Genomic DNA, 26,643 nt, shown 5'->3' on the forward strand with positions numbered 1-26,643 from the left:
GAGGTGTCAGTTTTTTAAGCATATGACTTTTTTTTTTTTAAGGTATTGCCCAAAGCCAAAGTTTGAAATCCATCAGAAATCCTGGAAAACTGTTGCTCAAGAAAACTTCAACAAAAATTAGGAGAAAGTCTGCCTCGTGCACAAAATATAAAGAAATGAGCGATTTCAGACTTCTGCACAGTAGTGTAAATAGCTCTGATAAAAGCTTTAATGCCATATAATTTACGCAATGTTTTGCATGATTCTTTTCTACCTTCTTACGATAGTTTCATATAATCATTATATTTAAAAAAAATTAAGAACCAGAAAAAAGCAGAAAGTCTAACCATCGATTAAAGCTGTGAAATACCAACAGTGACATGCGAGAGTAAGAGTTCTGGCTTCGTGTTTTAATATTTTATTTTCCCTTCATTTTAATCCATTTGCAGTCTTGATTTCATTCCTTTTCATTGATTAATTTCAAAAAAGATAGTCTCTAAAAATATGGGGTAAGACGCATCTCATTTTCTTCCTTCTTCTTCCCGATTGCATTTGATATCCACTCTGTATATATTGTATTAATAACAATAGTGCATTAGCCATAGTGCAAAGCTCAAAACAAACCAAACTGACCGCATACGCCATCAGACAAGCTGCATTCTGGACCCCGAACCAGATCTCTTTAATCTCATTTACAAAGTTTCTGGGCTGAGGCGTTCACCCAGGGATCAGGGCTATCAACAAATGTACAAAAGACTCATGGCATTTCATTTCAGTGGTAGTTAGAACTACAAGAGAAATGATGAGATGGCAAGCGTAGCTTTTTTTTTTTTTTTTTGGCCACATTTAAAGATGCATGGACAGCTTTGTCTACAGGAGAGATTTGCAGAGGCAGGGCGTGTCAGGAGATGGATAGCTATAAATTTTCTCAAACAGATAAATTATTTTTAAGCATAGTTTTAAATAAATCTTCATACATTGCATTTAACATTCAGTATATCTTGCACATATTTACAAATAGGTGTGCATACAGTTGGCTAGTGCTCATTTTTTTTTGTAGATACATGGCATGTTGAATTCTTTCTGTGCTGCCTTTAGGGTGCGTGGCTGCAGCGCACAACAGGTTGTAGAAAGAGATGATCTGCTAGAGGTAAAAACCAGTGATGGGAGGAATGTTCAGGTGTACACAGACACAACTGCCCCATAACATTAATGTAAACACACACATTCTTACTTTCTTTAAAAACCTCTTACACCCATACATTCACTCCTGAGCAGACAGACATAGTAAACTTCCTAAGCGTACAAACTTTGGGCCCAAAAGTGGTGAACACGCACAGACAGATATTGTGGAATGTATGTTGGTCGGTCTGTCATCGAAAACACTAAGTTACGGTCTCTGCTGCTTCATATATATGATATTTTTTTTAATGATCCCAAAACCACAACACCTAGCTTCCTTTTTTTGTACCTGAAAACTTGAGGGTGTGGGAGATTGGTGGGCAGGTAGGATGCCTCAAGTTAAGACTCAAACTGCAATCCAGAACAAACAGCTTCTACGATCAGTCAGTCCTTACTCACCTTTTCTTTGGAAAACATGCTAACAACAGTGTTCTTTTTGTTAAAGTTATCTCAACGTTGCCAAATGTTGTAGATTAAAAACTAATTTCTGTCCATTTTAAGATGCACCTTGTCAACGTCTGGACCTCGGAGGAACTGTATCTTAGGTCTGTTTCCTTAAAGAAAAAAAGGAAACAATACAGCCCCTGTTATGTTATTTCAGTCTGTGTGTGCTAGTCCAGCATTTACTCAAGTGACGGCCGGGTTAGTTTATGTGCAGGCAGGCATTGGAAAGACGTGTCTCATTTGGTCCACCTTTGATATGTTCTTGATCAGACTGTCCGAGACGTGAGAAGAGGTACACAGACACCAAAGCACATTCGTATAGCCACTGGACTGGAGGAAGACCCCGGTGTCTCCCACAGGGAGAGCCACCTGCTTGCTCTAGGCGTGGCCTGGACGTAATCCTCAGTGGCCTGCTGGCAGCAGCCACATGAGTATGATTTGGCTGGTATGGTGAGAGGAGCTCCACAGGTCCCAGGAGGACAGACGAAAGGAGCAGACGCGATCGTGGAGGAAACGATGCTCGGAAGAGGTTTTGGAGATATTGTGGGACAGTAGTGGAAGACCTATTTTTTTTTTGTTCCCCTCTTCTTCAACGTGAAATGACACAGTGCGAGGAGGAAGACAGAAGTGGACAGGACACAGAGACAGAAAGACAGACAGATCTTATCCTCCACCAGATCTGAAAGACAAGTGAAAATTAAGCACTTATTAATATAGATATGCTGATATAGGTGATAGGAGATGACGATGAGAGAAGCTATTTTGCTTTACTGTTTTGTAGCTGGTGTAATAGGAATGATCTAAAGTATTTTTAAATTTTTTTTTAAAAAGGAGAGAACTGAAATGGAAAGGATTGAATAAGTTCTGTGGAGATGATTTTCAGATGGTGGATTACTGTGTCAGCAGCCATGCGGAGTGAGTTTGGGATGAGATAGTGGGATATTTTTAGGATGCAGCTCTGTGTACAGATTACATGGTGATATATTATACCTTCCTCTTCGAATGTTCCTGCATCCCATGAGAACGCCAGGAGAGAAGACAAAATGTGGAGATACTTAAGTCAGTATTGATAAAAGAAATGAAGAACTCATGACACACAAATAAGAATTAATGTGCTTTGCAAGTTATAATTCTATGTAAAAAGCAAAGTAAGTAGCAAAGCAAGTAAACACAACTTAGAGTGGACTTAAGGATTTTAAAAAAAAATGAGTTTCCTTCTTGTCAAACTGCCTCAAGTCAAGTCAGAATTAGCTCCATCATGACTCAAACAATGACTCAATCCATTATTCATCTACCAGTCCTTCCCTAAATCTTCATCACATTGTAGTGATCACATCACATGCAGCAGGTCTACAGAAGTCTGCCACAGCTATGCCTGATAATATTACCCAGTAAGCCAGCAGTATGATTAGGAAGAGAAAACTTTGCTTATGGCTCATGCACACATGCACACATGCACAGACACTTCTGGCCCCAAAAGGACTGACTGCATTCTATAAACTAAGAATCACTTATTGCTTCTTAATTTACTGTTGTCTATATATCAAAGAATTATCATATACATCATATATCATATATACTGACTGTCTATTAGAGCAGCAGTAGTCCTTTTAGGTCAGACCATAAGTAGTGCATAATAGCAAGCATGCATAGGTGGAATAGTGCGGAAGGAGCACTTCAGCAAGGGCATTTGAGGTTAGGATGCTGCCTACAGAGAAAAGGGATAATGCAGGTGTTTAAAAGCACCAACGTAAGAGTATATGACAAAATGAATGCTTAGGTAAACCCAGTGTCAAAAAAACAAAACAAAAACGTTTTTAGTCTTTACATGGAGAGTAAACAGGTGGGGGAAAATGTGGCACCAGTAGGGTAAGTCAGGTCTGTTCTAGTAGACTTGAGAAAAGGGCTGTAGTGGTTCCTGGCAAAAAACATGTCTTGCCCTGTCATTACTAAAAAAATGGGTCTGGAAAGAGGATGGAGAGGGAGGAAAGGTGCAGGATGGAGCTCAGAGTTGATTACAGCGTAGTTGTGTTTTGTATGGATCTTAAAAGCCAAAAGCGGTTCAAGCATTAGCACGTCTCAGACTTGACTCCCCATTTCCCCTCCCCTGGGCTGGGCAGTGAGTTGCAAATGGGCATCTAGTTCATAAACGTGAGAGTGGGAGGGGCGGGGACGTCCTTTAGGTAGAAGCAGACAGGTACAGAAAGGCATGCCAGAACTCTTACTTAAATCCCCATCCTGTTCCCCCTAGGACTATAGCTGCCAGGAGAATAGCACCTGCGATGGACCCTATAATGATATTGGTGCCACTTGGACCTGCGCAGAGGAAGGAGGAGGGAAGGAAGGGTGCGGAGGAGGAGGAGGAGGAGGAGGAAGAGGAGGGGCAGAAACAAAACAACACCACTAAAAAACACACGTCAGAAGACAGCATCAACACTGTACATCAACAACATCAACTAGAGAGAGGGAGAAAGAGAGAGAGAAAGATGGCAAGATACCTGCAGACAGAAAGAGAGATGCAGGGAAAGAGGAAGTAACCAGCCCATGGGGTGGAGATGGGAGAACAGGCGGGTGAGCGAGGGAAGTCAGGAAGACAACAGTAACAAAAATACAAAGGAGAGAGTGTTTTATTACTTTGTTCTCATTCCACCTCTCCTGCTCTTTCAGCTGGACACCCTCCTGCTCAGGGTGGCTTTGGCTTTTTTGGCTCTATAAGAGCAGCAGCTGCTCAATTGCTCTGTGTCATTGGCAGACTGCAAGAAAGTAAGGAAGACACTTGAAAATCGCAGTGCCTGCAAAGCACACAGTACCACCACACACACACATTCACTACATACACATGCTCTAATGGATAAATGTGTCTCAACACACCCACACAATCTTCCAACATTGAAACCAAGACTCAGCAGGAAGGATAACACTGTGTGGTCTAAAAATTAACTTCCTCACAATATTCAGGTAAACTATCCTTTTTGTCCAATGTGAGGTAGTCGACTTCAGTACATGAAGAAGCTAAAGGGATGATGGGTAGAGACTATGAGGGGGATGTGAGAGGCAGACAGAAAGAGAGACATGGACAGGGTGAGAGTTGCTATGGACCTTTCTTCTCTGGGCCTGTTGCGACCGTGGGCTCAGGGATGGGATCGAAGACACTGCAGTCCTTCCCGGTGTAGTCCCTATCACAGATACACTTCACTTCATTACTGCAGGTCTGCAAGAGATTTGATGGGAGAGAGGCCCAATTAGCTATCTGCTAAGAGAAAGACGGGGCAGTTGAATATAAGAACATTAAAATGATTTGGTATTGATCAACATAATCAACGTAAGCCTGTTCTTCAAGCAGGTCCTATGTGTGATGCTTAAAAGGGTGTTGAAACAGTTAAAGTTCACATAAAAAAACATTAATTTTTCATTCAAATTTAGACTGAAAAAAATCGACAGTGTCACTCTAAAATGAGAAGATATTAGCTTTGTCTTTTTTTCTTTTACCCCATGGTCAGAACAAATGCGTCCGAAGTTGGATCCTGGGCATGTGCTGAGGTTGAATGCAGCCACAGGGAGGCAGCGTCTCTCCAAACACATCATGTTGGGACCACATGGAGTGCCATCCTCCACATAGCCCAGGTCTGTGCCGTCCTCTAGCAGAGCATGGCCACCCCTAATTGAAGCATCCAAACATGAGAGATAGATAGGACAGAGTTAGAATTACAACACCAAGGGATACTAATGGACAACAGCCTTTGTGACTGATTGGATGAATTTAATGTGACTACCTGCAGTCCAAGTACTTGTTCTGGTGATAGAGGGTGAAGCTGGTCACTTCACCTTGGAGGTCTCCAAACTTTGGCTTCATTGTCACATTAGCACAGAACAGGAACCCGCATAAAACATCTCTAAAAGAAGCCGATGCAATAAGAAAAAAGGAACATGACATTTCACCAACAGTGCAATTCATAAATGTATTATAGATTTCTATACATTTATAGAAGTTTTATTTTTCCTTACTGACAGGCCAACTGAGGATTATGTTCAGGTCACGCCTAGAATGAGCAGGTGACTCTTTCACATTCATACACATATAGACAGAGTTTTTATTCCATCCTTACAGAACTTTATGAATGACTTCCTGATTGATGCATCAGTAAATTGGTTGAGATTGCACACAAGGACCCTTTGAGGACTGAATGATTCAGAGATTGAATCACAGACCTTTTAATTAGTGGAAGACTATCTCCTGAGCCACAGCCAGGGTGGATTTTTTGGGGGTGTGTGAATCCCTCTAATTTTCGAACTTTTGCTATTTTCAGGATGTCTGGAAGGGTCAGGCTCTGTGGAGCCTTTTTTGTTGTCTCTCTGGACACTGTCCAGCTGCTTGTTGTCTTGGGATGACCATACCGGCAGCATTGCATGTGCCCATTTTTCCTCACTTTTCTTTATGTTTGAATCTTTTGAATCTTTTCAGTGAAATTGGTGGAAAATCTTAAAATAAGGCCACCATTCAAGAGACACTTGAAATTCAGACCGTGCAATAATAAGGAAAATGCTAACATACAGTGCAAGAAAACCAAAAAAGAGAATCGGGAATTTGCCACTTACGGCTTGTTGCACTGGAGCCAGCCTTGGCCATCAGGACCGGGGCCACAATTTCCTTTTTCTGTCCCCTCAGCGTTCAGCTTCTCATAACAAAACCTGTCTGCTGAATCTGAGATGGAAAAAACAAACAAATATACATATTCATATTTTAACTATCAGAATCAGACTAAACTAGTAAAATAAAAATGTCATATGCTGGAAGAGATGCTGTGGATGTGTTTAACACATACTATAGCCCCAGAGCCCCTTGCATTGTCCATCACGTGTCCTACATCGTCCACTGTAACATCGTCCCTAAAGGGGTGAAACAGTGCTAATTAGTGTACCACAAACTCAACTGCATATTAGAAAACAGCCAAAACCATCTCTTACCTGACTATTATCACACATGTATCCATCTAGCTTGTGGACATTATGAGGGCACTGCAAAAGTAGGAAAGTACATCATGAACTGGAAGCCGTTTTATGTGATCTTACAGTTTTCAGTGTTGTGTACAGAGAGTGCTACCTCGCTAGAGTCTCCAGTGCAAGTTTCCGGGATGTCACAGTCATTCACAGCCTGTCGACACACCACGCCTCTCTGCTCATACTAACACGCATCAGAGAAAAAAAAAAGGCATCAGACAAACATGTCAATCAGTTGTCATATGGGTGATTTTTAATGCATGCCGCGCAACCATACAGGCTGAGAAGTCTGAAAATGTTGTGAGTCATAAGAAACATGACACACTTCTTGTTCTTGTCACCGCACCAGCATAAATTAAGACTTTCTGAATCTTTTAAATTTCAGAAGTTTTGATAACATATAAAGGAGAAAAATACTATAAATGCTCTGACAAAGTAAACCTGATGTTCAAATTTCACTCAGTCAGTTTAATTTACTTTTCAGGCTCTTTGTAATACAGGGCTGCTCACCTTGCAGCCACTGCAGCAGAGTCCGTTACTGCACATGGCATCATGGGTAAGGGTGCACTTTTTACAGCAGGCTCCTCCCCTACGGGCACATTCCTGCCACCACAGACATGAAAACAGCTGAGTTCCAGAAAACAAGACACCATTTGGGGCCCATACATAGACATGATGTGGAGACGCTACCTGTTTCCAGTAGGTTAACCAGTCTAGCCAGCTACTTACCAGCTGGGATCCACAATCACACTCTTCTCCTGGCTCCACAAACCCGTTCCCACACTCAGGAGGGTCCAAGAGCTAAAAGAGACAAAGGTAAAAGATTAAGTAAAGGTTATTCAAAGGATTAAAGCAAAAAAATAATGTGCGACTCCGAATTAAATATGTATTTTGATTTAAAAAAAGATTTCACAGGCCACATATCCACATGGCCCTCACCTTGTTGGGCTTGTTGAACAGGCAGCTGCCACCTCCCTGGAGCAAGAACTGGATGTACTCGTCAACGCTGCAGCGAGAAAACTTTCTGGGCAGATGGAATCTGTGATGACAAAAAAACACAAAGGAAGATCAAGACACTACATGACAAGGAAATAAAATAAAAACAGCATGATACTTTTCTGTCAGTAAGGAATGCCAGATCCATTGTGGGTGTCTGTGCCATCACGTCGCAATCTGACAGAAATGTTACCATCTGTAGTAAGATATTACTCAAATGAATAATTGAAATCTTTATTGTTCCATCTGGCAAGGGGAGCTAAATCCAAATCACTCATGTAGTAAATACTTTCAATTCACCATTTGTAATTCTTACACGGTGACCGGCACACTGATGTCTTATGTTTCAGCAAATTTGCACAAAGCATCAAATGCATCGGTGATTATCACTGGCTTGACTAATCGAAAGACAGTAAAATTTAAAGTTTCTCTCTGTTACAGGTGTTTCATTTTTTAAGTCAGGGAAATTAGTAAGACAAAACTGTAGCTTAAAGGGATTTTACCCTGTGTCTTCCATGATGCATCCCACCCAGGCATCTGGGCATTTGCAGTCTCCTGTGAAGAACGGCAAAGATGACAGACATAAACTAAAGGAATAAAATAATGCACTGATCTTCATTTATAACTTAAGCTGTGACGCTTTAAATGCTGCTGCAAGACATTATGAACTTGTACTCATAACAAATAAAGATAAGAGATACAGTATAGATCTATGTGTTTGGCATTGAAAAATACAACTGATGGTTATAGAGCCTATTCTTTAGTGGCAAGGATGCTTTAACCACCACCTCCTCCTTCTTGGAAGCAGGTGACTAATCACCTAATGAAGGAGTATAATTACAGAAGAGAACTGCTGGACAGGGACACTAACACCTCCACCCCCACTGCCTTAATCCTACCAGCACCAATGTTGCTCTCTTACTTTGTTAATCTATTCACTCCAGTGCTGGGTTTACAGTTCCCTGTAAATAAAGCTTTTCTTCTATCTTACCTGCAGAGTTACGTGCATTGTTCCACCTCATCCCAATGTTCTGGCCAAGACTCTGGCACAAAGTGATGGCCATCGCACCTACATTTCCATACTGAAACAAATTCACATGGAATGCATGTAAAAGTTTGCTGTGAAGTGGGGACACATATTTTGCGACACATATTTATTGTGAGTCACATAAGTTGAGTTTATCCATCCATCCATCCATCCATCCATCCATCCATCCATCCTCCCCCTGTCATTTACATCTGTGTTGTGGAGGCAGGAATCTCAGCAGTGGCAGATGCCAACAGACTCAAAACAACTGATTGGTAAGGCCACTAATGTTGTGGGAATGGAGCTGGACTCCCTTAAGGTGTTGCCGGAGAGGCGGATGTTGTCCAAGACAAGGACAATGCTGGACAATACCTCCCACCCACTCTATGACGTGCTGGCTAATCACAGGAGCACGTTTGTGAGAGACTGAGCTTATCCACCACAAAATGACAAAGGAAATCATTGTTGCCTGTGGCCCCGTGTACAACTCCTGCATTTAATGCACAGTACAAACTGCAATAGTTACACGCTTTTGCACAAAACACGTCACTTAGGAAGCACTGAACAAGCATCCTATCCAGATGCCCAAACCACCTCAACTGGCTCTTTGAATTTGGAGGAATAGTGCCTCTGCTCTGAGTCCCTCCCAAATGGCTGAGGTCCTCGTGCTATCTCTAAAAGAGAACACAGATACTTGCAGTTCTGCTGCTTATGTCTGTGATCTATTTCTTTTGGTCACAACCCAAAGCTTGTTAGCTATATATGAGGGTAGGAACTTATAGTGACCAGTAAACTGACAGCTTCACTTTCCCTCTGTCCTCTCTCTACTGCAACAGTCTCCTGTTCCACTAGTCCTTCACTTTTCAACAGACCCTAGAATACTTACACTCATCTAACTTATGCAGTAGCTCGTCTCTGCCTCAGTGCTGATTCTACGACTTACAAACAGGATAAAACTGCTGTGCTGGGACACCTGGTCCCTCTGCCTGGACAGGCTGCCAGTCCAACACAGAGACACAGCCAACTTTCACCTCCACACAATCAATTTAGAATCGCCTGATAATCAAACACAGATATCTTTAGACTGAGGGAGGAAACCTGGGCACCCACAGGAATCCCACATAAGCATGAGTAGAGCATGAAAACTGCACAAAGAATAGCCCCAGTCACTGAGCAGGTTCAGTCTCGCAACTTTTTTTGCTGTACCTACTTGAAAATATATGCTTCATATAAATTATTTTCAGCTATGTTTTAAATCAGAGAACTTAGTCCTACTTATTGATGATTTGATTTTAATATTACAACAAAAATACATAAAAACTTAAAATTTGGCTTTACAACTAAATTTCAATTTATATTATAAGTCCAATTAGAGATTCACAGTAATACAGTAGTTAGCACCACACCTCTCGCGCTATGATAGCTGAGATAACCTTTAGTGGCCATCAAATGGATAAGCTATTAAGAAAACTGATGGATGGATGGATTACTCATTTTAGGTTAAAATTTATAATAAACCCTATCTGTGTAATAGAAAATTATAATCATGTTATATTTTCCTTACCTCGTTAATTCCTCCTCCTCTTGTTGGAGAGCACACCCCTCCTGTGTAGGCTGTCCCACTACGGCTACTATGAAAGTTACGCCCTCTGTGAGCACAGGAAAGCCAAAGTTGCAAGTCCAGACATCACATAAGCTTTAGTTCCCATTAAAATTTTATTTATTTATTTTGACGGTCTTACGAGAAAAGATGGACTACATCACTCTGCTCTCTGATGTTGTCCTTCCTGTACTTCATGAAGTTTTGCAGCGTTGTCAATGGGTCTTCCACTACTGGCATCATATTTTTAGAGGTCCAGGTCTCCATGGCGACCAGTACAATCCTTGTGTTGAGCTGTTCCTGATAGATCTGAGGACCACAAAATGCCCATCAGTGCACTGCTTCATTTGGTGTTTTGGTCTGATTTTTTGTAAGTGTCATCTGGGACAGATCATTCCCACACACACACGTGTTTATTGACAGGTGGCGAAGTGAGAAGGCAGAGTTTAGCAGTAGGAGGATTAATTTCCTGCAAACCGATCACTTACCGTATCCGCCGTGTTGACCACAGCTTTGGCAAAGTTCTTGGTTTGGCTGCTTGAGCGACGCAGCTGTACAAACTGTAGAGGAAAAGACGCACAGATGGCTTAAGAGATGGATCACATCAGCTCTGCTACACACAAATACACAATCAGACATGTAATTTGATTTACTTGTACTGACCAAGTGATATAAGGAATGAGTTACATGGAATGTTTCAATGTACTTCTTGCATGACCAATGTCAACTGAAGTGGCAAAGTTTCGGTTAATTAAATGAAATGCAAATATTGCTTTTTGCTTAACAATGAAATCTGTTGTATTTGACTTGTAGTTTCATCAGTGTGTTACTTGTGTGTTCCCCCAATGTTCTTTCTGCATTCTGTTCAGTGTAAGTTTGCATCAGCTCTGTACCTAGTAGTTTGTCTGTGCCTTTCAGTTTGTTCCCTGTTTTACTTCAGCAGTGGGTTATCTGTTGTGTCTTCCTGTGAGTCTTTTGTTCCCCTTTTGATTGTCTTGATTGTCTACACCTGTGTCTCATTATGCACCTATTTCCACTTCCTTGATTACACTCTATATCATCTATTCTGCCAGATATTTCTCTTTAATTTAGTTTTCTAGGTTTGTAGTCTCTCTGCCTCTTCATGTTTATAGTTTTACCATGACTCTTATCCATCCTTACCTGTCAAAGGAGGTCAGTCTGTCACAGTTTTTTTCTTATTGCATATCCATTGCTTTGTCTGTATTCCTTTAAGAAACGTTCAACTAGCATATGAACACCTGTACACTGTCCAGTCCTAACATATTCTGATGTCAGTGTAAGCTTGGAGCTAATGAAACTGGACTGCCTGGCCTCTGGCAGCTTTGTTGCTATATAAAAATAAAAGCTCATATGTTTGTGTACAACTAGCAATATGTGACAGCCCCAGGCCCTCTTGAGGGGTTGCTCTATGTGGGTTCTGTTTGCGTTTCCTGAGTGGAGCTGAGTGGGATTAGCCATACTGCAGAACACCTGGTCACTGCTCTGCAAGTGGCAGTGTGTCATCCTTCTTTGTTGAGCTGGCCACTAAAAAAAGGTATTAATTTAAATGCTGATATTATGATGATAAAATGTATATTTCTACTTGTTACTGGGCTCTGTATTTGATTTATCTTTTAACTTGCTATTTTTTACTCACAAACTGCTATCAGACAAGCATTTGCAGCTATTCTTGTTTACTGTTAGCCATGCAAATCCTGGTGATATTTAGGTACTGCTCCTCTCTGTACAAGTACATTTGTAATTTTGGGGAGATTTTATGTCCTTATTGATTGTGGCACTGAAATTTTAGACAATAAATAAGGAGAAGTACTGGACAAACCATGGGGTATGTGGTTAAGCAGTACACACTACAGTCATCAGGCTACCAAGAACCTTTAGCACTCACCATATCATTGTCATTGACCACCATCAGCTCAATATATTTGGTCTCAGTCTGCACAGAGGGCTTGCGAACACTTCGCTTGGACCGTCGCAGACCCCCAGACGCCTGCTGCTCCCTCACTTGGTCCGGTCTGTCATCATCATCACCATCACCTCCTCTGCCATCCCACTCACTGTCCTCTGTACAGTCTGGACACATAAAAAAGCAGAGCTGCAGGCAGTTAGAGGGAAATATTACTTTTTAAGGAAGATAGAGGACAGAAAATTATTAGCTCAAGTTGGCTTTAAACAATGAAAAATCGAATCTTTAAGGTGACCTGTTATAATTTTACTCATTTTCTGAAACATATGTACTGTTACAAGAGCAAATAATAATGTTAAACATTGCAAATTTTTCAAATAATACGCAGAGAGTTCCTATGAACCAAAAGCTCTGTGTCTGACTACTCTAAATGCTCAGTTTAGATGTTTTCTCTACACTTGGCTCTGTGTGATGTCACTGAGAGCAAATATGCCAAATGTGGTCATCCAAACCAGGACGTTCGGGCTATGACCCAACTACTGTTCAGGAATGGCAGCCAATCAGAAGAAGGTTGACTTCAAGGCTGGAGGAAGGGAGCTAAAAATGCTTATTTCACAAACTTTGAATGATACAAAGCTACTCTCTGCAATTTAACATAACAACAAGGTTGGAAAGGAACAAAACAGGTTCCCTTTTGAACACTGTGAATGTAATATATTTAAAATTATTCTTATTATTTAATTATACCCAGCTTATTTATCCATTTCTTATGAATTTGATTTGATCTATTTTTATGAAATGATTTTGTATTTTTGAAAATGGCTGCTTTTGAGCAGCTTCTGTGAATCAAAAAGTGACATTTATTTTCAGACTTTTGAAAAATTGCGCTTGGCATAGGTTCTTTCCTAAATGAAGTCAAATGTGTCATGAATGTAAGATAAGTGTGGCTTTATACCTGGACAATGGGCCGGAAGTCTGATATCAGGCATCCTGCGTATTAGGTGAGCACCATCATACTAAAGTGAAAATATTAAGATTAGGACCTAAAACAAAAATGTTTAACTATAAAAATCTGTATTATAGTCACAGGTCATTTACCTGATTGCTGTCATTGTGAAAGGGCTCAATACCGTAAGAGAAGAAGCCATCAGAGAACATGCCACTGAGAACCACCAACAAGATGAAGAATAAAGGGTGAGTTTGGGAGGCTAATTTGTAACACACAGGGAGTTAGTATTTGAAGTTACAGACAAGGTCTACTGTCAAACTCACCACAAGCCATGGCATGTGGAGACAGCTGCCCAGGACTCTGGTAAACCTCTTAACCTTCCCTGATAGTAGCAGTGTTCCCCTCCCTGTGAGGACAAAGAACCACTGCTTAGTACAATAACCTCTGCTGACACACTCTCAGCTTCATAGGGACAATTTCATAGATCATTTGATATCACAATAGGTGAGAAGTGAGGAAAAACCTCTCCGTGCTTTCCTGTTTTAAGATGTTAGTGGCACAGTTTATGACCTACTTGTATCGTGTTCTCCACTCCTTTACTCTACTGACAATAGAGCTGGAAGTACACCATGCCCAAGGACCTCTTCAATAAATCAACACTAACATTGCCCACACAGTTATTTCTTAAAATTTAATGTGGAGTAACTGTACAGCAAACAGGCTGCGACTAAACGCAAAAAAACCCAAAGAGGAATCTGCTCTTGTCATGTAGCACTGACGCTGCTTTGCAAGGTTAAAGCGGTGAAGAGAACCAGCGGGAAATGTGAGAACCATTGATTCACCTGGATTAAATTGATTTCAGCAGGGCGCTTTGACCTCACAACAGCAGCTCAGGGAAACAATGCCTTTGAACTTGAAAGTATTTTAATCACAGGGATCACTCTGGTTAAGTGCTGCCCTGAATGCATCACGCCTGCTATGTCCAGAAGAAGCGGCATCATCACATGAAGCCTCCATCCAGCTGAGGGACAATCTGGTCTAACCACAGGTCTCCAGCCTCAACCCTGCACGCCCCTTCTCTCTTTTCACCACTCCAGGCACAATCTGACTGCCTGTGAACACACATACACCCCCAGAATTACTCCTCCCCAATCCCAAAGCTCATCTTGCTTTTGTATTAACTGGCATTTTACTCCATATATCCCCCTCCTCCTCCTCTCATTCCAGATCTGCTCTTCCCTCCCTTTCGGTCTTCTTTCATTCTCTTCGCTGCCAAGAACTTAATGACACTGCTGAGCTAACTGGTTGCTATGGAAACAGGCTTGTGATTGGTCAGGAGGACCGAAGGAGAGTTCGAAATGATTGTGGGTGGGGATGTGAGAGCTGGCTGAGTGGGTGGGTGGGTGCTGGGGGCAGTGAGTGGCACATTTGTCCACGAAAAAGCGAAGAAAAAAAACAAACATTAGCCATCCCTCCTGGCTTGCACAATGCAGTCACATTCCACTGGTCCCTCCTGACAAGCACACAGCTCATCGTTAGATGTCAAGGTTTTATCCCGTTTCCACGTTCGCTCGACGATTCTCTCCGTGGGCTTGTGATTTTACACCACGGGCGATCACTTCCTTTCTTTCTCAGCAGTCTGAGAAAAGCAGAGAGGCATGCATACGTACTGATAGGCAAACCCACATATGTGCAGACCGGTAATGTTCACGAGCTTACTTCTAAAGCAGGGAGGACGAAATGCACTTTCCATAAATAGATAAAAGCACGAGGTTGTGATCAAATAGTAGAAAACATCAGCACAATAATTTTAAAAAAGATGGCTTAAAAAGTGTGTTTTACTTCTAAAATAAGAATAATAAAAATAAATACAGTTTGAGCCGAAGGATTTTGTTATATAATCTGATCTATATCAGTTCAGGATTGTCAGGAGGAAGCAAAACTTTAAGTGAGTGTTGCACTGCTGCTCTGGTCACTCTCTTTAATATGCTGATAATGCTGCTTTGAATCACGTTCATGCACTGAAATCATGTGAGCATCCCACCTTATGCAGAAAACCTTACCACAGACTGAAAGGGACTGCCATCCTGGTTAAAGTGCCGTTCTACATAATCTGAAGACAGAAGATGGCTGCAAAGAGAGATAAGATATTATAAATACTTGCAACAGCATCCTTTCTAGTCAGAAATAATAATAATAATAATAAACTGGGATTTTTTTCTGCTGTCTGTTCTCCCCACAAATTTATTTGGTGTTCCCCATCTTGACATGAAACATAATAGAGGCGCTAAGTGCATTTGCTTAAGTGTGGGGAAATGCTAATTAGAACAGCTGCAGTAAATTAAGAGCACCCACTGATACAAAATGTGCAAAAAAAAAAAGCAGATCTGATGAATTTACAGGGTAATACTAACTGATTTAATTCCAGGTCTAAAGTGAAGGTGCGTCCAAAGGCTTCTACTTGGAAACAGCTCTGGGCCAAGTGGACAGGCTGAAAGAAGAAAAAAGAAAAAAACGCTAGAGAGATGGATTTGACAGTGTGTAACAAAGTGTAACAAAACAATTGTGGTTAGATGTGTCACTCTGTGAAAGCCACAGAAGGGTTGTGAAAAAGTCTCATGAATAATTCAGCAAAATCAATACAGTGTAAGGTCTAAAAGCATCTCAGCAGCTGAGATATTATGATTTATAAAGTCTGCATTGATCAGCACTGGCTGCCAGCTTTCAGGCAAGCTTGACTCCACAGAGCTATGGCTGTTTAGGAGCTAAGCTGGAGTCTCGTGATAAGGATAAATAGAGGAGGTCTTCACAGGAGGATAGGAAGAGGAGAAAGCGTTACTCCTATGTATTCAGCCATGCTGTGTCCCCGGATGGTCAGCTGCCAGGCTTGAGGACGTAAGGACACCGCAGGGGCAGGAGAGAGTGAAATTTACTGCGGACCAAACAGTATGTCTCTTCAGCAGCTTCGACTGTGCCAGCGTGGCTTTGAACTCAGTCTGGAGGAACCGGCTGCAGTGAATCACTGGGCTTTTACAATAAAACGCATCACTATGCAGAAATTATTCCCTCCATTGAGTACAGACAACAGATTTCTTACTATTGTCTTGGAGAGGCTGCAGCTTGGTACCTCTGTCCCTGTACAGTAACACTGCTCTACTGCTTTAGATTGTTTCTATTTAACTGTTCTTGACGTGGCTGAAAGACATTATTTTTAAGACAAAGTAGCTGCTCTGATGCTGCTGATGGTATCACAAAGACTTAATATCAAAAAAGTTCATATTTGTCTGAATCTGTCACTCAGTCGCTTTCTCATTGTTGCTGGTTTCAAAGCCGAAACAATCACACTAAAAGGTCCTTTTTAGAAACTCCTCTTCAATTGTGTCACATCATTATTTTCGTCTCCAGCAGCCCCCACCTGCTACAGATCTTTTAAAGCCATTGTGGATACTGAAATGTAAATTGCTTAAAGTTCAATATACATTCTTGCATAAAATAACACTTCAAACAACACATTGTAAGATTTATGCTAGCATTGCTCTCACACAAACTGCCTTGCTCCATAACTTTATACCTTTATGATACCTTTATCTTTTTCCTTGAGAACATCTGATTCTAGATGCTAATCTATATTCATCTAATAATCTGTAGAGTTTAAGCTATGCCGAAATGAACGCAATGTGCAAAACCAAATAAATCAAATCAGCCAAAATGTTGCTTCATCTATTTTTGAACACAGTGTGATGTGACAGAAAAAAAAGAACAAGTTCAGCTCATCCCTCCCCACTGCTTCTAAATTTATCTGGTCTCTTATTCCGAGCATCTTAAATATTTAAAAAACAAAACACAGCAAGTGAGGCAGCTGAGACTTTTGAAATCTTGTCTACGGAAAACCATTTTATGAACATATTATAGTTATGCTTATTTAAGACACCATCTCTTCCCAAGATTATAGCATATGTATTCAGTCAAATCTTGAAGCATGTGACTCTGGTGTGTGTACTGAGCCTAATATACTGTCAGAGAGAGAGAGAGAAAGAATGGGAGAGACAGTGGATGGGGGAGAGTGCTCAGACCTCTTGGACCATCCAGCACTTCTTACACAGGCCTGTTCTATAATTAATGGGACATACTTCAACACACTACTGAATAATAAAGAAGTCAGAGACTCAGCGTGGCATCCGAGTTATCAGATGATGCGACTATTTCAAGAGAGTCTACCTTTGTCCTGTGGAGATGGTGGTCGCTTCATATATCGCGCGGCATTTAAACAGCTCTTTGATTAACCAGCATTTGAGCAGTGCGTATTAAGAAAGCCAAGTGTTGTTTCATAACTTGTTGCTAGAGGTTACAGCTTAAATTTAGGGAAGGGAAAAATAGTTTCAAGCAACAACTCTTCTTGGTAACACCCACCGGACGCTGCTTCACTTCACATTCAAAGGGATTTTCACTGACTAAATGGGTCAAAATCGCAAGGAGTAGAGGCTGCTGCAATACACCGCCCTGCGCTGTTATCTCTGTGTAGGAGCCGCATGAGCAGTGGGGAGCTGAGCACTGCACTGTTTTAGTGACAGGGAGGAAAAGGAGGTTGACACCAACAAAATAAAAGTCTGTCCTGGTGCTGTCACACCCTTGTACACGCATGCAGTTATCTGCAGTCGAAATGGTCAAGGATTTCCTGCATTTATGCCTCGATAAATGCAGGAAATGATTGATTTTAGTGCAGGGCAAATGTTTTTAAGTTCTCATTGAAACGTATTTATGCATTACTCACGTGGAATAGTTTCTTTTTGTTCAATTTAGAGTGAAATGTATCAGTTTCTTTTATTTAGGAAGGGTCCTAAAACCTTGTCTGGGATCCTTTACAGCATGGGAATAAACAGAATTAAGGATGTAAGCTCACCAAGGTGTCCCCGGTGCTATTCTTCACCCTGGTACCCAAGTAGTCATGAGCCATTTCTTCTTCTGACTTGATTTGCTGTACGAGGCGCTTTGGATAAATGATCTCGGTTGCAGTGTCCCCACTCTCCGCCCGGCCCACTGGGGCAAACCAGTCCCACATGCTTCCATCCTGCTCCAGGTTCCTGTCAACACCTGTATGTAATACAAGAGGAAAACTCTCACAGTGTGTTTCCACTAGGCACTGCAAGTTAGCAACACAAGTGAACCTGCCCAAACAGAGCAGCGGGGATTTCTTTAAGGATAAAAAACAAGCACAAAGTAATGCACATTTAAAACAAATCAGCCTGTGAGCGTCTTCATCTGTAAGCTCACGGTTTGGTGACCTAATTTAACAGTGAACATTATTTATCCGTAATAGTATTTTATAAAAATAGTGGATATAGCTAGATGTGCACGCTCTGATGGAAAATAATTAGAATACTTGTCATTACTTAAATTATCTACAATAGGGATGCTCATATAAGCCTGCATATTGTGAGTATACAAATGAAAGGCTCACAAATCGTCATCCCAGGGCAATAAAATGTAGTTATATTCTAGTGCTGTAGATGTTTCTTCCTAAATGCTCGTCTGAAATGGTTATGGATACGTTATAGGTAATGAGGCTGCAGTGGGAATGTGTTGATGCAGCAAATTGTGCTTTCAGGCCAGTGGGCTGTTTGGCACCGAGATCCCGCTACAGTAAAATTACGAGCCTACACCGGGGTTCGAAAAGTGCTGTTCACGGTGAAAAAAAGAGTGGATGCAAAGGAAACGAAAGGGGTTCTCCCTCTCTCGATCCAAACCCCCTCGCTCGCTTCTCTCTCTCTTACCTGAGACTGCAAGCCTCTCGCCCACTGCAGCAAAGACCGTGAAGCACCACACCGCCAGCATGATCTTCACATATTCCCCCGGATTACAGCATGGAGAGCCGCAGGATGTCACGAACCCGGCAGACGGAGTGAAGAAAAGACTAAAAAAATCACACAAATGATGGCGAGGATCCAAAATCAATCTACTAAACATCTGACGATGTGCCTCCTCTCATCTCTCCCCCTCTCTATCACTCGCCCTCTCAGCTCCGGTCAACACTGCTACAGAGAATTTGGATTTGCATATCAGAATGATGAAAAAAAGAAGTGACAGGCCTTTGTCGGAGATGATGGATACAGGCCTAGAGAGTGATCAGTTTAGAAATAGTGTGGAACGGGAGAGTGCGCACCGCGGAATCATAGCTCCGCAAGCCTGCGCGGGTGCGTATGGGTGTATGGATGAGGTTGTATGTGTGTGTATATGCGAATCTGCAGTATGCGGAAACGAAGGGATGGGAAACCGAAGAGCAATGCGTTGGGTCTGCGGTGAGGAGGACACGTGGGACGCTGGTACCCTCCTTCATCCCGAGCTGCCTCCTCCTCCCGTTGCCATGCAGCTCTGCGCAAGAAGAGGATGCGACAGCCCGCCAGCCGGAGAAAAGCTCGAAAGGGGATCAGGGATGGGCAGTTCATTCATTTTCTGAACATGAAGGAGTTAATCAGGAGTATCCGGGAAAGCGTTGACATGAAGATCACAGCTCTATAGGGGATGAAAGTGGTCCCGACCGAGGAGAGACATTATGAACCCAAGACACCCTCTGACAAACCGGCTACAGCAGAGGCCATACTGTTCACACCTTGTTTCTGCCTTAAACAGCTCAAACTGTTCAAGATATTCTTACGATTCATTTTTATTCATTTCAGCACTGCAAGTTATACCAAATGCCATAAAAATAAACTTAATCACAGGGATCTCCAAATGTTTAACCTGTTTGAATGCATCCTGCTGTTTTAACATTTAGAAAAATCACTGTTTTTGTAATGAGAAGCTGGTTTTCACTTTAAGAGCCAGTGTTACATTCAGCTTATAGGTCTGGAAATATGTAGCAAAAGAAGAAAACGTAATATTAATGCTGGAAAAAAATGAATGTTACATGTGGTCCACTGAGTACTTACTTAACCACAGCAGAGCGGCTAAGTGAATATGCACGACTGCTACTAAAGTGTAATATCAGGGACTGATTAAGTCTTTTTATTTGAATCAAGCATCACACAGAGCATACTGCCCAAACACACTGCTGTCAGTGAAATGAAAAACTCCAACTGACCACTGTGAATGTCCCTACAAGAACATTACATGATCATGTTGACTAAAGTAACTCTAAAGCTTTTGTTGGCCCCAGTGATCAGTAAAACATGCTGTGTTCAAAGGGATGTATGAGTTTAACTGCTTATGACTCCTAATCAGAAGCCGCTAATGGAGATGGACGCTGAAACCTGCAGTCTCTCTGCTGTCTCTCACCTGCTGGGTTTAGCTTCCCTGGTGCAGCCCAATCTCAGCAGCCATCCTATAATACATCAAACTAATGGAGAAAAACTGCACCGGCACCCCCTCTGAATATTTCATTTACCTCCCTTTGAGACAAGCAGAGAAGGAGGAATAGCAGGAAGAGATGGAGGTGGGAGTATCAGGAGGAATGCAGCATAAGCTAAAGATGCTCCTGCCCTGCCAAAATAAAATAAAATATCATAAAATAAAATAAAATAAAAAATGATGGCTGCCAGAATATTGCAGTTCTAAAACTTTAAACAGACACTGACTTTAGTCTGCACTTTGCTGCTGGCTTTCTGATTCAAACACTAAAGTCTTCACTGTGATCTGGTAAGTGGTCACATAGTGCTGATGCAGTATTCTGCAGTAAGACAGCTGAGTTGCAAGTAGTGCAAAGGTGGCTCTGTGAGCAGGGATGCAGTGGTCACACTGGTTTTAGGGTGAATATAAAGGATATGAGGAATTCCATTTTTTTTAAGATTTCAGGTTACACTTAAATGTAAGTAATGTATAATAATCACAATCTTGAACCCTCTTATATCAGAGCTTGACAGAGACAACTCTTCTCAAGCAGCCAGTCCTGAATCAAAACTTGTACTATAGACAGTCGATGTTGATATGTCACAGTAATAAAAGCACAGGTGGAATCACAGTAAATCAGCATCCATCACTATACACCTCCCATACGTGTTATATAAAGGGGGATTCCTTCTGTAGCATATAAATGTTTGAAGTCTTGTTAAGCTGTCTAACACCTTCTGCTAAAACAGGGGAAAAGTCTCAACCAGCTTCTACAATGATTCTCATTAAAAATCCAACGGACGTGTTGAGAAACAGAAGGCATTTGTTTCAGAATGCAGGACATACACAAGTAAATAAATGGGAATACCCTAATACTTTTACAGTTTGTGCATGAATCTGAATGGCAGAGCCAACTGTGATAGAGACACACTACCCTCTGGTGTGGACTGTGCTGTATCACAGTCAGCGCTTTAATTGCTGAATTCTCTGTAACTGAGTCCATTCAGCTGGAATAAGAAGAAATGGGAAAGCTATTCCCATTTCAGGTGTACTGAAGCGTAGTAGAAATACACTCACTGGCCACTTTTTAAGCACACATCTACTTATTAATGCAAATTATCCAACCATATGGCAGCAACTCAATGCATTTTGGCAACTTGGCATGATTGTTGGTGCTACATGGGCCGGTGCAAACTTCTGATCTGCTGAGATTTGCCCACACAGGCATTTCTGGGTTTATAAAGAATGGAAAAAAAAAAAGAAAATATCCAATGAGAAGCAGTTCTTTGTGTGAAAATGCCTCATTGATGCCAGATGTCAGAAGACAATGGTCAGACTGTGTCAAGCTGATATGAAGGCAACAGTAACTTAAATATCCAACTGTTAAAATTCAAAATGTGTAAACAACTCAAAATCCTCTGTTCATTCTCTGTTCTTTCCTCAGGCTAGTGGTGTAATGACGTGGGGGATATTTTCTTGGCTCTTTAATACTAACTGAATATCATTTAAATGCCACAGCCTACCTGAATATTATTGCTGAGCATGTCCATCTTTTTACTCATGTACATTTCTGATAGTTGATTCCAGCAGAATAATGTGCCGTGCCACAAAGCTTAAATCACCGTCACCTGGTTTCTTGAACATACCAACGAGTTCACTGTGCTCCAGTGGCCTTCACAGTGACTGTATCTCAGTCTAATAGAGAATCTTTGGGATGTGGTGGAACTGGAGGTCTGTGTCATGGGTGTGCAGCCGACAAGTTTCCAGCCACTGTGTTAAGCTATCATATAAATTTGGACCAAAATCTCTGGGTAGTTTTTTTCTGCACCATGTTGAATTTGTCTCATGGTGAATTAAGAATGCTCTAAAGGCAAAAAAAACAAACAAAAAACAAAAACAAACAAGATCCAACTTGCTGGTAGCAAGATGTGCTTAATAAAGTGGGCAGTGAGTGTATATTTCCCATGGTACCTCTTGCCACAGGTATAACTCTGATTACCTATGTAATCAAGAAGAGCTTCAGCGTGGAGTGTTAGTAAGGGGTGTTGTTGAAAGAATCCTTATTGTTAAGTATGAGCCAATTTCATGAAGGCATGTTTACAATATAGCCTCCTTATTAGAATTTAACATCACAGTTTGCTGTTTTTAATCTCTGATGTGTCTTCTTTAGCCGTCATTGTATCACTTCAGGAAAAAAAAAAGTATAGCAACACTCATGGACAGCAACGTGACGAGCTGATTGATGTGCTGGTTTGCCCAGGTTTGTGTGACTACAGCTGGGCCAAGTGGCGGAAAATGAGGTAATTAGCAGTTAATTGGTTTCAGGTTCTCTCTTAGAGTATAGTAAAGCGTGACTCATCGCCTGGTGTCAGGACGCTGCCAGTTAACTAATTAAAAGCTTTCCAGAGAGTATAAGACTGGTAGGGAACAGCCGCTCGGTTTTCATAACGTTCTGTAGTTAGAGTAACTTTCAGATATCAGAAAAAAATGAATGACATGCGAGCTGGGAAACCTGTCTGCGGTCAACCGCTGGAGTTGTTCAGCTGTTCTCATGGCGAGTGTGGCGCAACTTTCACCAGGCAGTGGAAACTCAAAGAGCATGAGACTGTGCACACCGGGGCGGTAAGGAAAATATTCAATTACGCAGTGCCAAAGCCTTTCTTTCTAAACCCTTTAAACTGAAAAATAAAGTAAGAAACAGTAACTTTACAACTATGACAAATGCGTGCAGCGCCCGTGCCAGTGCGCAGTTGCCGGCTGCGGTCGTCGCTTCTCCAGAAGCTCTCACCTGCGGCGCCACATGCTTGAGCACACCGGGGAGAAGCGATTCAAGTAAGTAACTCAAACACGGTTTTCCTTCTCTCAGCTGTCGTCTCACTTTGGTTTCTGATTCATGCAGATGCAAGTTTGTGACCTGTACAAAGACATTCTTTAACGCAAGCAAATTGAAGAGACACGTGCGCTTCGCCCATGGAGACAAAAATAAGTACTTCAAGGTTTGTGTGAATATACACTTATACACCAGATGGCACCAAAACTACATAATTTGCACCAGCTTCGTTTACTTTTGAGATAAACCGGTTTTCAAGCCTTGTCATTTTAATCACTTGTGCATTCCCGTCCTGTAGTGCAAACACCCAAACTGCTCTCTGACCTTCAAAAAGCGCAGATTGTTTAAGATGCACCTGAAGGAACATGAAATGGTTGCCAAGTTCAAGTAAGTCCATGTAATAGCTTGGATTCATATAAAATATAGTTCAGATTTTGCTCTGCTTTAACATATACTGACACTACTGTGTGACTTAAAGAAATTGCTGAAGCTGTCAAATGAGTCTGTATTAAAGATGATACTTTTACTGCTTTAATCAGCGTTTATACCTGCAGAATGAGCTGCCAATGCCTATGTGGGGTTGGTGTCTGTGATTAATTTTTACTTCTGTCTTTACTCCTGGGATACTTAGATGTTCGAAGGATGGATGCGCTGCCACATTTGACTCCCATATTGCCCGCAAAGCTCACGAGAAGAAGCATGCAGGTTGGTTTAATCTTGGTGGGGACTTGTCGTCTTTAATCTCGGTACAGTTTTTTCATTAAAATGGGGTTGAATGCTTTTGTGTGTAACCTTTTCATGCATTGAAGACAAAATAAACATGGCCCAGAAGGGAGATGGTGGATGATCTCATTTGTCTGGTCTCTGCAGGTTACCGCTGCCCTCATACTAATTGCCAGGTATTTGAACATACCTGGGGGAAACTTCAGAAACACATGATTAAACACCCAGGTGAATTTGACCATAGTACATAGTTTTTGTTTCCCTGCTCAGTGCTTTGTTGGTTAAAGGATGGCCCAGTTAATTGTTTTTTTATGTTGCAGCCACATTTACATGCCAAGTGTGCAAGAAGGAGTTTAAGAAAGTGGATTCTTTGCGGAGGCACAAGCGGACGCATGCTTCCCACAAGCCTGTGCTGGTCTGTCCCAGAGATGACTGCCAGGCTTACTTTTCTACAACCTTTAACCTGCAGCACCATATTCGCAAGGTGCACCTTGAGCTGCTCAAATACAGATGTTCCTTCCCTGACTGTACTCGCATGTTTGCTATGCGGGTAGGTCTCTAGCAAGAAACTGGAAATGTGTACCTACTTTAAATCAAAAGAGATGCCAGTGAAACATAACATCCAGTTTTAAAGTAGCTTTAATAATAAACTTGATTTGCAATTTATTTTTTTTGGAACTTGTGTAGTGACTGTTTTTATTCTGCAGGAGAGTATGACCAGACACCTACTTCGCCATGACCCAAATGCTACCACTCTGAAAGTAAGACCTAATGGTGTAGAAGTAGACTAAAGCACCTACATATTTCTCTGCAAACCTGTTACAATTTAAATTCTTCAGGTCTAAATCTGGGGGTTCACTAATTCATTCATGTTTAATATGTGGAGTTAAACCAAGTTCATTTCAATTTTCTGACTCAACAGAAACGGCAGCGACCCAGGAAAACCTGGCAGAAACGCCTGAATGGACAAAATCTGCCACTCGTGGAGGAAAACCTGCGTCACCTATTTGCTCTGCGCATGCGAATCTCCAGACGTGCCAAGGTGGAAACGAACCTCTCAGGCCTCTTCAATGAGCGCAAGATCCATCACTATGTTGACCCAGAAGTCAATCTGCGTAACCTGTTTGGGATCAAACAGCATCAGGCTCTGGAGAAGAACGAGATTGCGCCAGTAAAAGGTTAAACAAGGATGCTTCCAGGCTTTTTGGTTAAGTTAGTACTTTGTTTCAAAGTTAAACCAAAGTTGTTGTTTTTTTCTTGTTTAGACAATGGGTCTTTTTCCTTTTGAATGTAGATTGTATACATTAAAATACTTAAATTTCAAAGCAGTGTAACTTGACACATTGATTAGGATGTCAAGCTTTTGAGTCTTATTCTGGAGACGGCAGGTCTCAGCTGAAACACTTATTTTGTAACATGGCTTTTGACCCAATAAAAATAGTTGTGAGTTTCCTCAAAGTGGTGCTTGAATTCTAAGTGCTTGAGTGTTTAGGTGAACTGCTGAAGGTCAGCCCATCAGTGGCAGGTGCTGAAGGACCAAGATTTGTTTAGTCATATTAATTGCATCTCATTGTGAACACACTCAAACAGCTGTTCTTCTCCTGCATCTATCTTTTGTGCTTGCTTCGGGTGCACACATCAGTTGACATTTGCTGAACATGTTGGCGCTCATTAAATATGAACGAAGCACTGCACATGAGTAAGAACTGATGCACACAGCATGTCGTTTTGGAGGCGGATGAGACTTTGAACACAAAGATGAGTGTCTGCTGTCAGATCTGTACAATGGAGGTTAAGCTGTTGCAGTTTAGAGCCTGGCCTTTTTGTTTGGTTACACAAAAGGGGAATGGCAGTTATATGTACAGAGTAAATTTGTCCACCTGTCCAAAGTTGAGCTGCAACTAATTTTCTCCAGTGTACAACCTCGGTTCTTCGCGGTTTATGGTGTTACACAATAAAGACTTCAATAGTTCATAACATGGATGCGTCTCCCTACATGAAGGGAGATATTTGAGCTTCTGTAACTTCTACCAGCCACGTTTTTAAAAACATGTGACAGCTTTGGCCAATCATACACATACAGGCGGGAACAGAAATGCAGAACAGAAAGAAATTGCTATTAAAATCAAACCAAACTCTCCTAAAGGTTCTCAAAATTCAGTGTTGAAATTGCATCAATGCATTACACTAAATCTGTGGAAGTGGCCACTTCCACAGATTAAGTTTAATGCAATTTGATGCAAAGGCTTAGCTATGATCTCTGGTTTCAGAATTAACAATGGCTTTAGCATTAGTCGTCATTGTGGTGTATACTGGGCTGTTACATTCATGCCCTAGCTTATGTTAATGACAAATTCCTAGTTTGTAGACCGGCAGCTCTTTTGGGATTGCATTAAGTTCTCTAGGTGTTTGTAATGAAACCTTAAAATGTTTCACTCCTGTAAATGTCGTCTTAATGGTTCAAAATCAAGTGATATTTATTACACAGACAATTTATGAAGGCATCAGTACTTTTAGGCTGGCTTTAAAATGTTTGAACTATTAATCCACAATAGTTGGCATTTGCTCATGGGTTAATTGTTCTTGCTTTAGTTTATACCCTTCAAGCTTTTAAGAGTAATGAGGGTGGTGTGTGTTATTTGGCTGGCATTTAGGTGAGGAAAAAAAT

At 41.4% G+C, this 26,643-nt stretch overlaps 2 protein-coding genes and 1 long non-coding RNA gene across 6 annotated transcripts; 2 read left to right on the plus strand and 1 right to left on the minus strand.

Moving 5' to 3' along the window:
• Window positions 1-374: 374 nt before the first annotated feature.
• Window positions 375-19,440, minus strand: LOC101486702 (disintegrin and metalloproteinase domain-containing protein 11). 3 transcript variants are annotated; one of them, XM_004552311.6, is made up of 26 exons: window positions 18,871-19,440; window positions 18,000-18,190; window positions 15,514-15,590; window positions 15,163-15,229; window positions 13,423-13,505; window positions 13,249-13,312; window positions 13,106-13,166; window positions 12,133-12,317; window positions 10,715-10,786; window positions 10,369-10,535; window positions 10,191-10,275; window positions 8,591-8,681; window positions 8,103-8,154; window positions 7,543-7,642; window positions 7,333-7,404; window positions 7,114-7,206; window positions 6,707-6,787; window positions 6,571-6,621; window positions 6,429-6,492; window positions 6,202-6,307; window positions 5,379-5,498; window positions 5,095-5,263; window positions 4,705-4,816; window positions 3,831-3,921; window positions 2,596-2,613; window positions 375-2,284 (listed from the first exon to the last, which is right to left on the minus strand). In XM_004552311.6, exons 1-26 carry the CDS (start codon window positions 19,061-19,063, stop codon window positions 2,269-2,271), a joined length of 2,481 nt encoding a protein of 826 aa, XP_004552368.3. In that variant the 5' UTR covers window positions 19,064-19,440; the 3' UTR covers window positions 375-2,268. The 3 variants fall into 3 exon arrangements, 1 of the variants encoding a protein (XP_004552368.3); XR_013098395.1 differs by lacking the exon at window positions 3,831-3,921 and adding an exon at window positions 4,240-4,358 and having other exon boundaries at window positions 2,222-2,284; XR_013098394.1 differs by lacking the exon at window positions 375-2,284 and adding an exon at window positions 4,240-4,358.
• LOC143418399 (uncharacterized) lies at window positions 11,326-12,433 on the plus strand. The gene is made up of 3 exons (XR_013098396.1): window positions 11,326-11,399; window positions 11,616-11,781; window positions 12,180-12,433. It is a non-coding gene; the product is annotated as an uncharacterized LOC143418399 (long non-coding RNA).
• A 3,335-nt stretch (window positions 19,441-22,775) lies between the features above and the next one.
• 42sp43 (P43 5S RNA-binding protein) lies at window positions 22,776-25,433 on the plus strand. 2 transcript variants are annotated; one of them, XM_004552312.5, is made up of 9 exons: window positions 22,776-23,044; window positions 23,154-23,254; window positions 23,322-23,418; window positions 23,551-23,639; window positions 23,884-23,957; window positions 24,123-24,203; window positions 24,296-24,525; window positions 24,683-24,736; window positions 24,898-25,433. In XM_004552312.5, the coding sequence occupies exons 1-9, from the start codon at window positions 22,910-22,912 to the stop codon at window positions 25,156-25,158; spliced, it is 1,122 nt and encodes a 373-aa protein (XP_004552369.2). In that variant the 5' UTR covers window positions 22,776-22,909; the 3' UTR covers window positions 25,159-25,433. The 2 variants fall into 2 exon arrangements, with proteins under 2 accessions (XP_004552369.2, XP_076739475.1); XM_076883360.1 differs by having other exon boundaries at window positions 24,296-24,459.
• The last annotated feature ends 1,210 nt before the right edge of the window (window positions 25,434-26,643 follow it).

Source organism: Maylandia zebra, linkage group LG4, assembly GCF_041146795.1.
Source record: "Maylandia zebra isolate NMK-2024a linkage group LG4, Mzebra_GT3a, whole genome shotgun sequence".
Classification (NCBI taxonomy): domain Eukaryota; kingdom Metazoa; phylum Chordata; class Actinopteri; order Cichliformes; family Cichlidae; genus Maylandia; species Maylandia zebra.

Bases quoted from the DNA above. Each gene is read 5' to 3' on its own strand.
- LOC101486702 (XM_004552311.6), bottom strand. From the start codon at position 19,063: ATGTTTAGTAGATTGATTTTGGATCCTCGCCATCATTTGTGTGATTTT. The intron at 15,591-17,999 runs GTGAGCTTACAT...TTCTTCTTTCAG, and splicing joins ATAGCACCGGGGACACCTTG to CCTGTCCACTTGGCCCAGAG. The intron at 6,788-7,113 runs GTGAGCAGCCCT...GATGCGTGTTAG, and splicing joins TCTGCTGCAGTGGCTGCAAG to TATGAGCAGAGAGGCGTGGT.
- 42sp43 (XM_004552312.5), top strand. From the start codon at position 22,910: ATGAATGACATGCGAGCTGGGAAACCTGTCTGCGGTCAACCGCTGGAG. The intron at 23,045-23,153 runs GTAAGGAAAATA...AAATGCGTGCAG, and splicing joins AGACTGTGCACACCGGGGCG to CGCCCGTGCCAGTGCGCAGT. The intron at 24,737-24,897 runs GTAAGACCTAAT...CTGACTCAACAG, and splicing joins CAAATGCTACCACTCTGAAA to AAACGGCAGCGACCCAGGAA.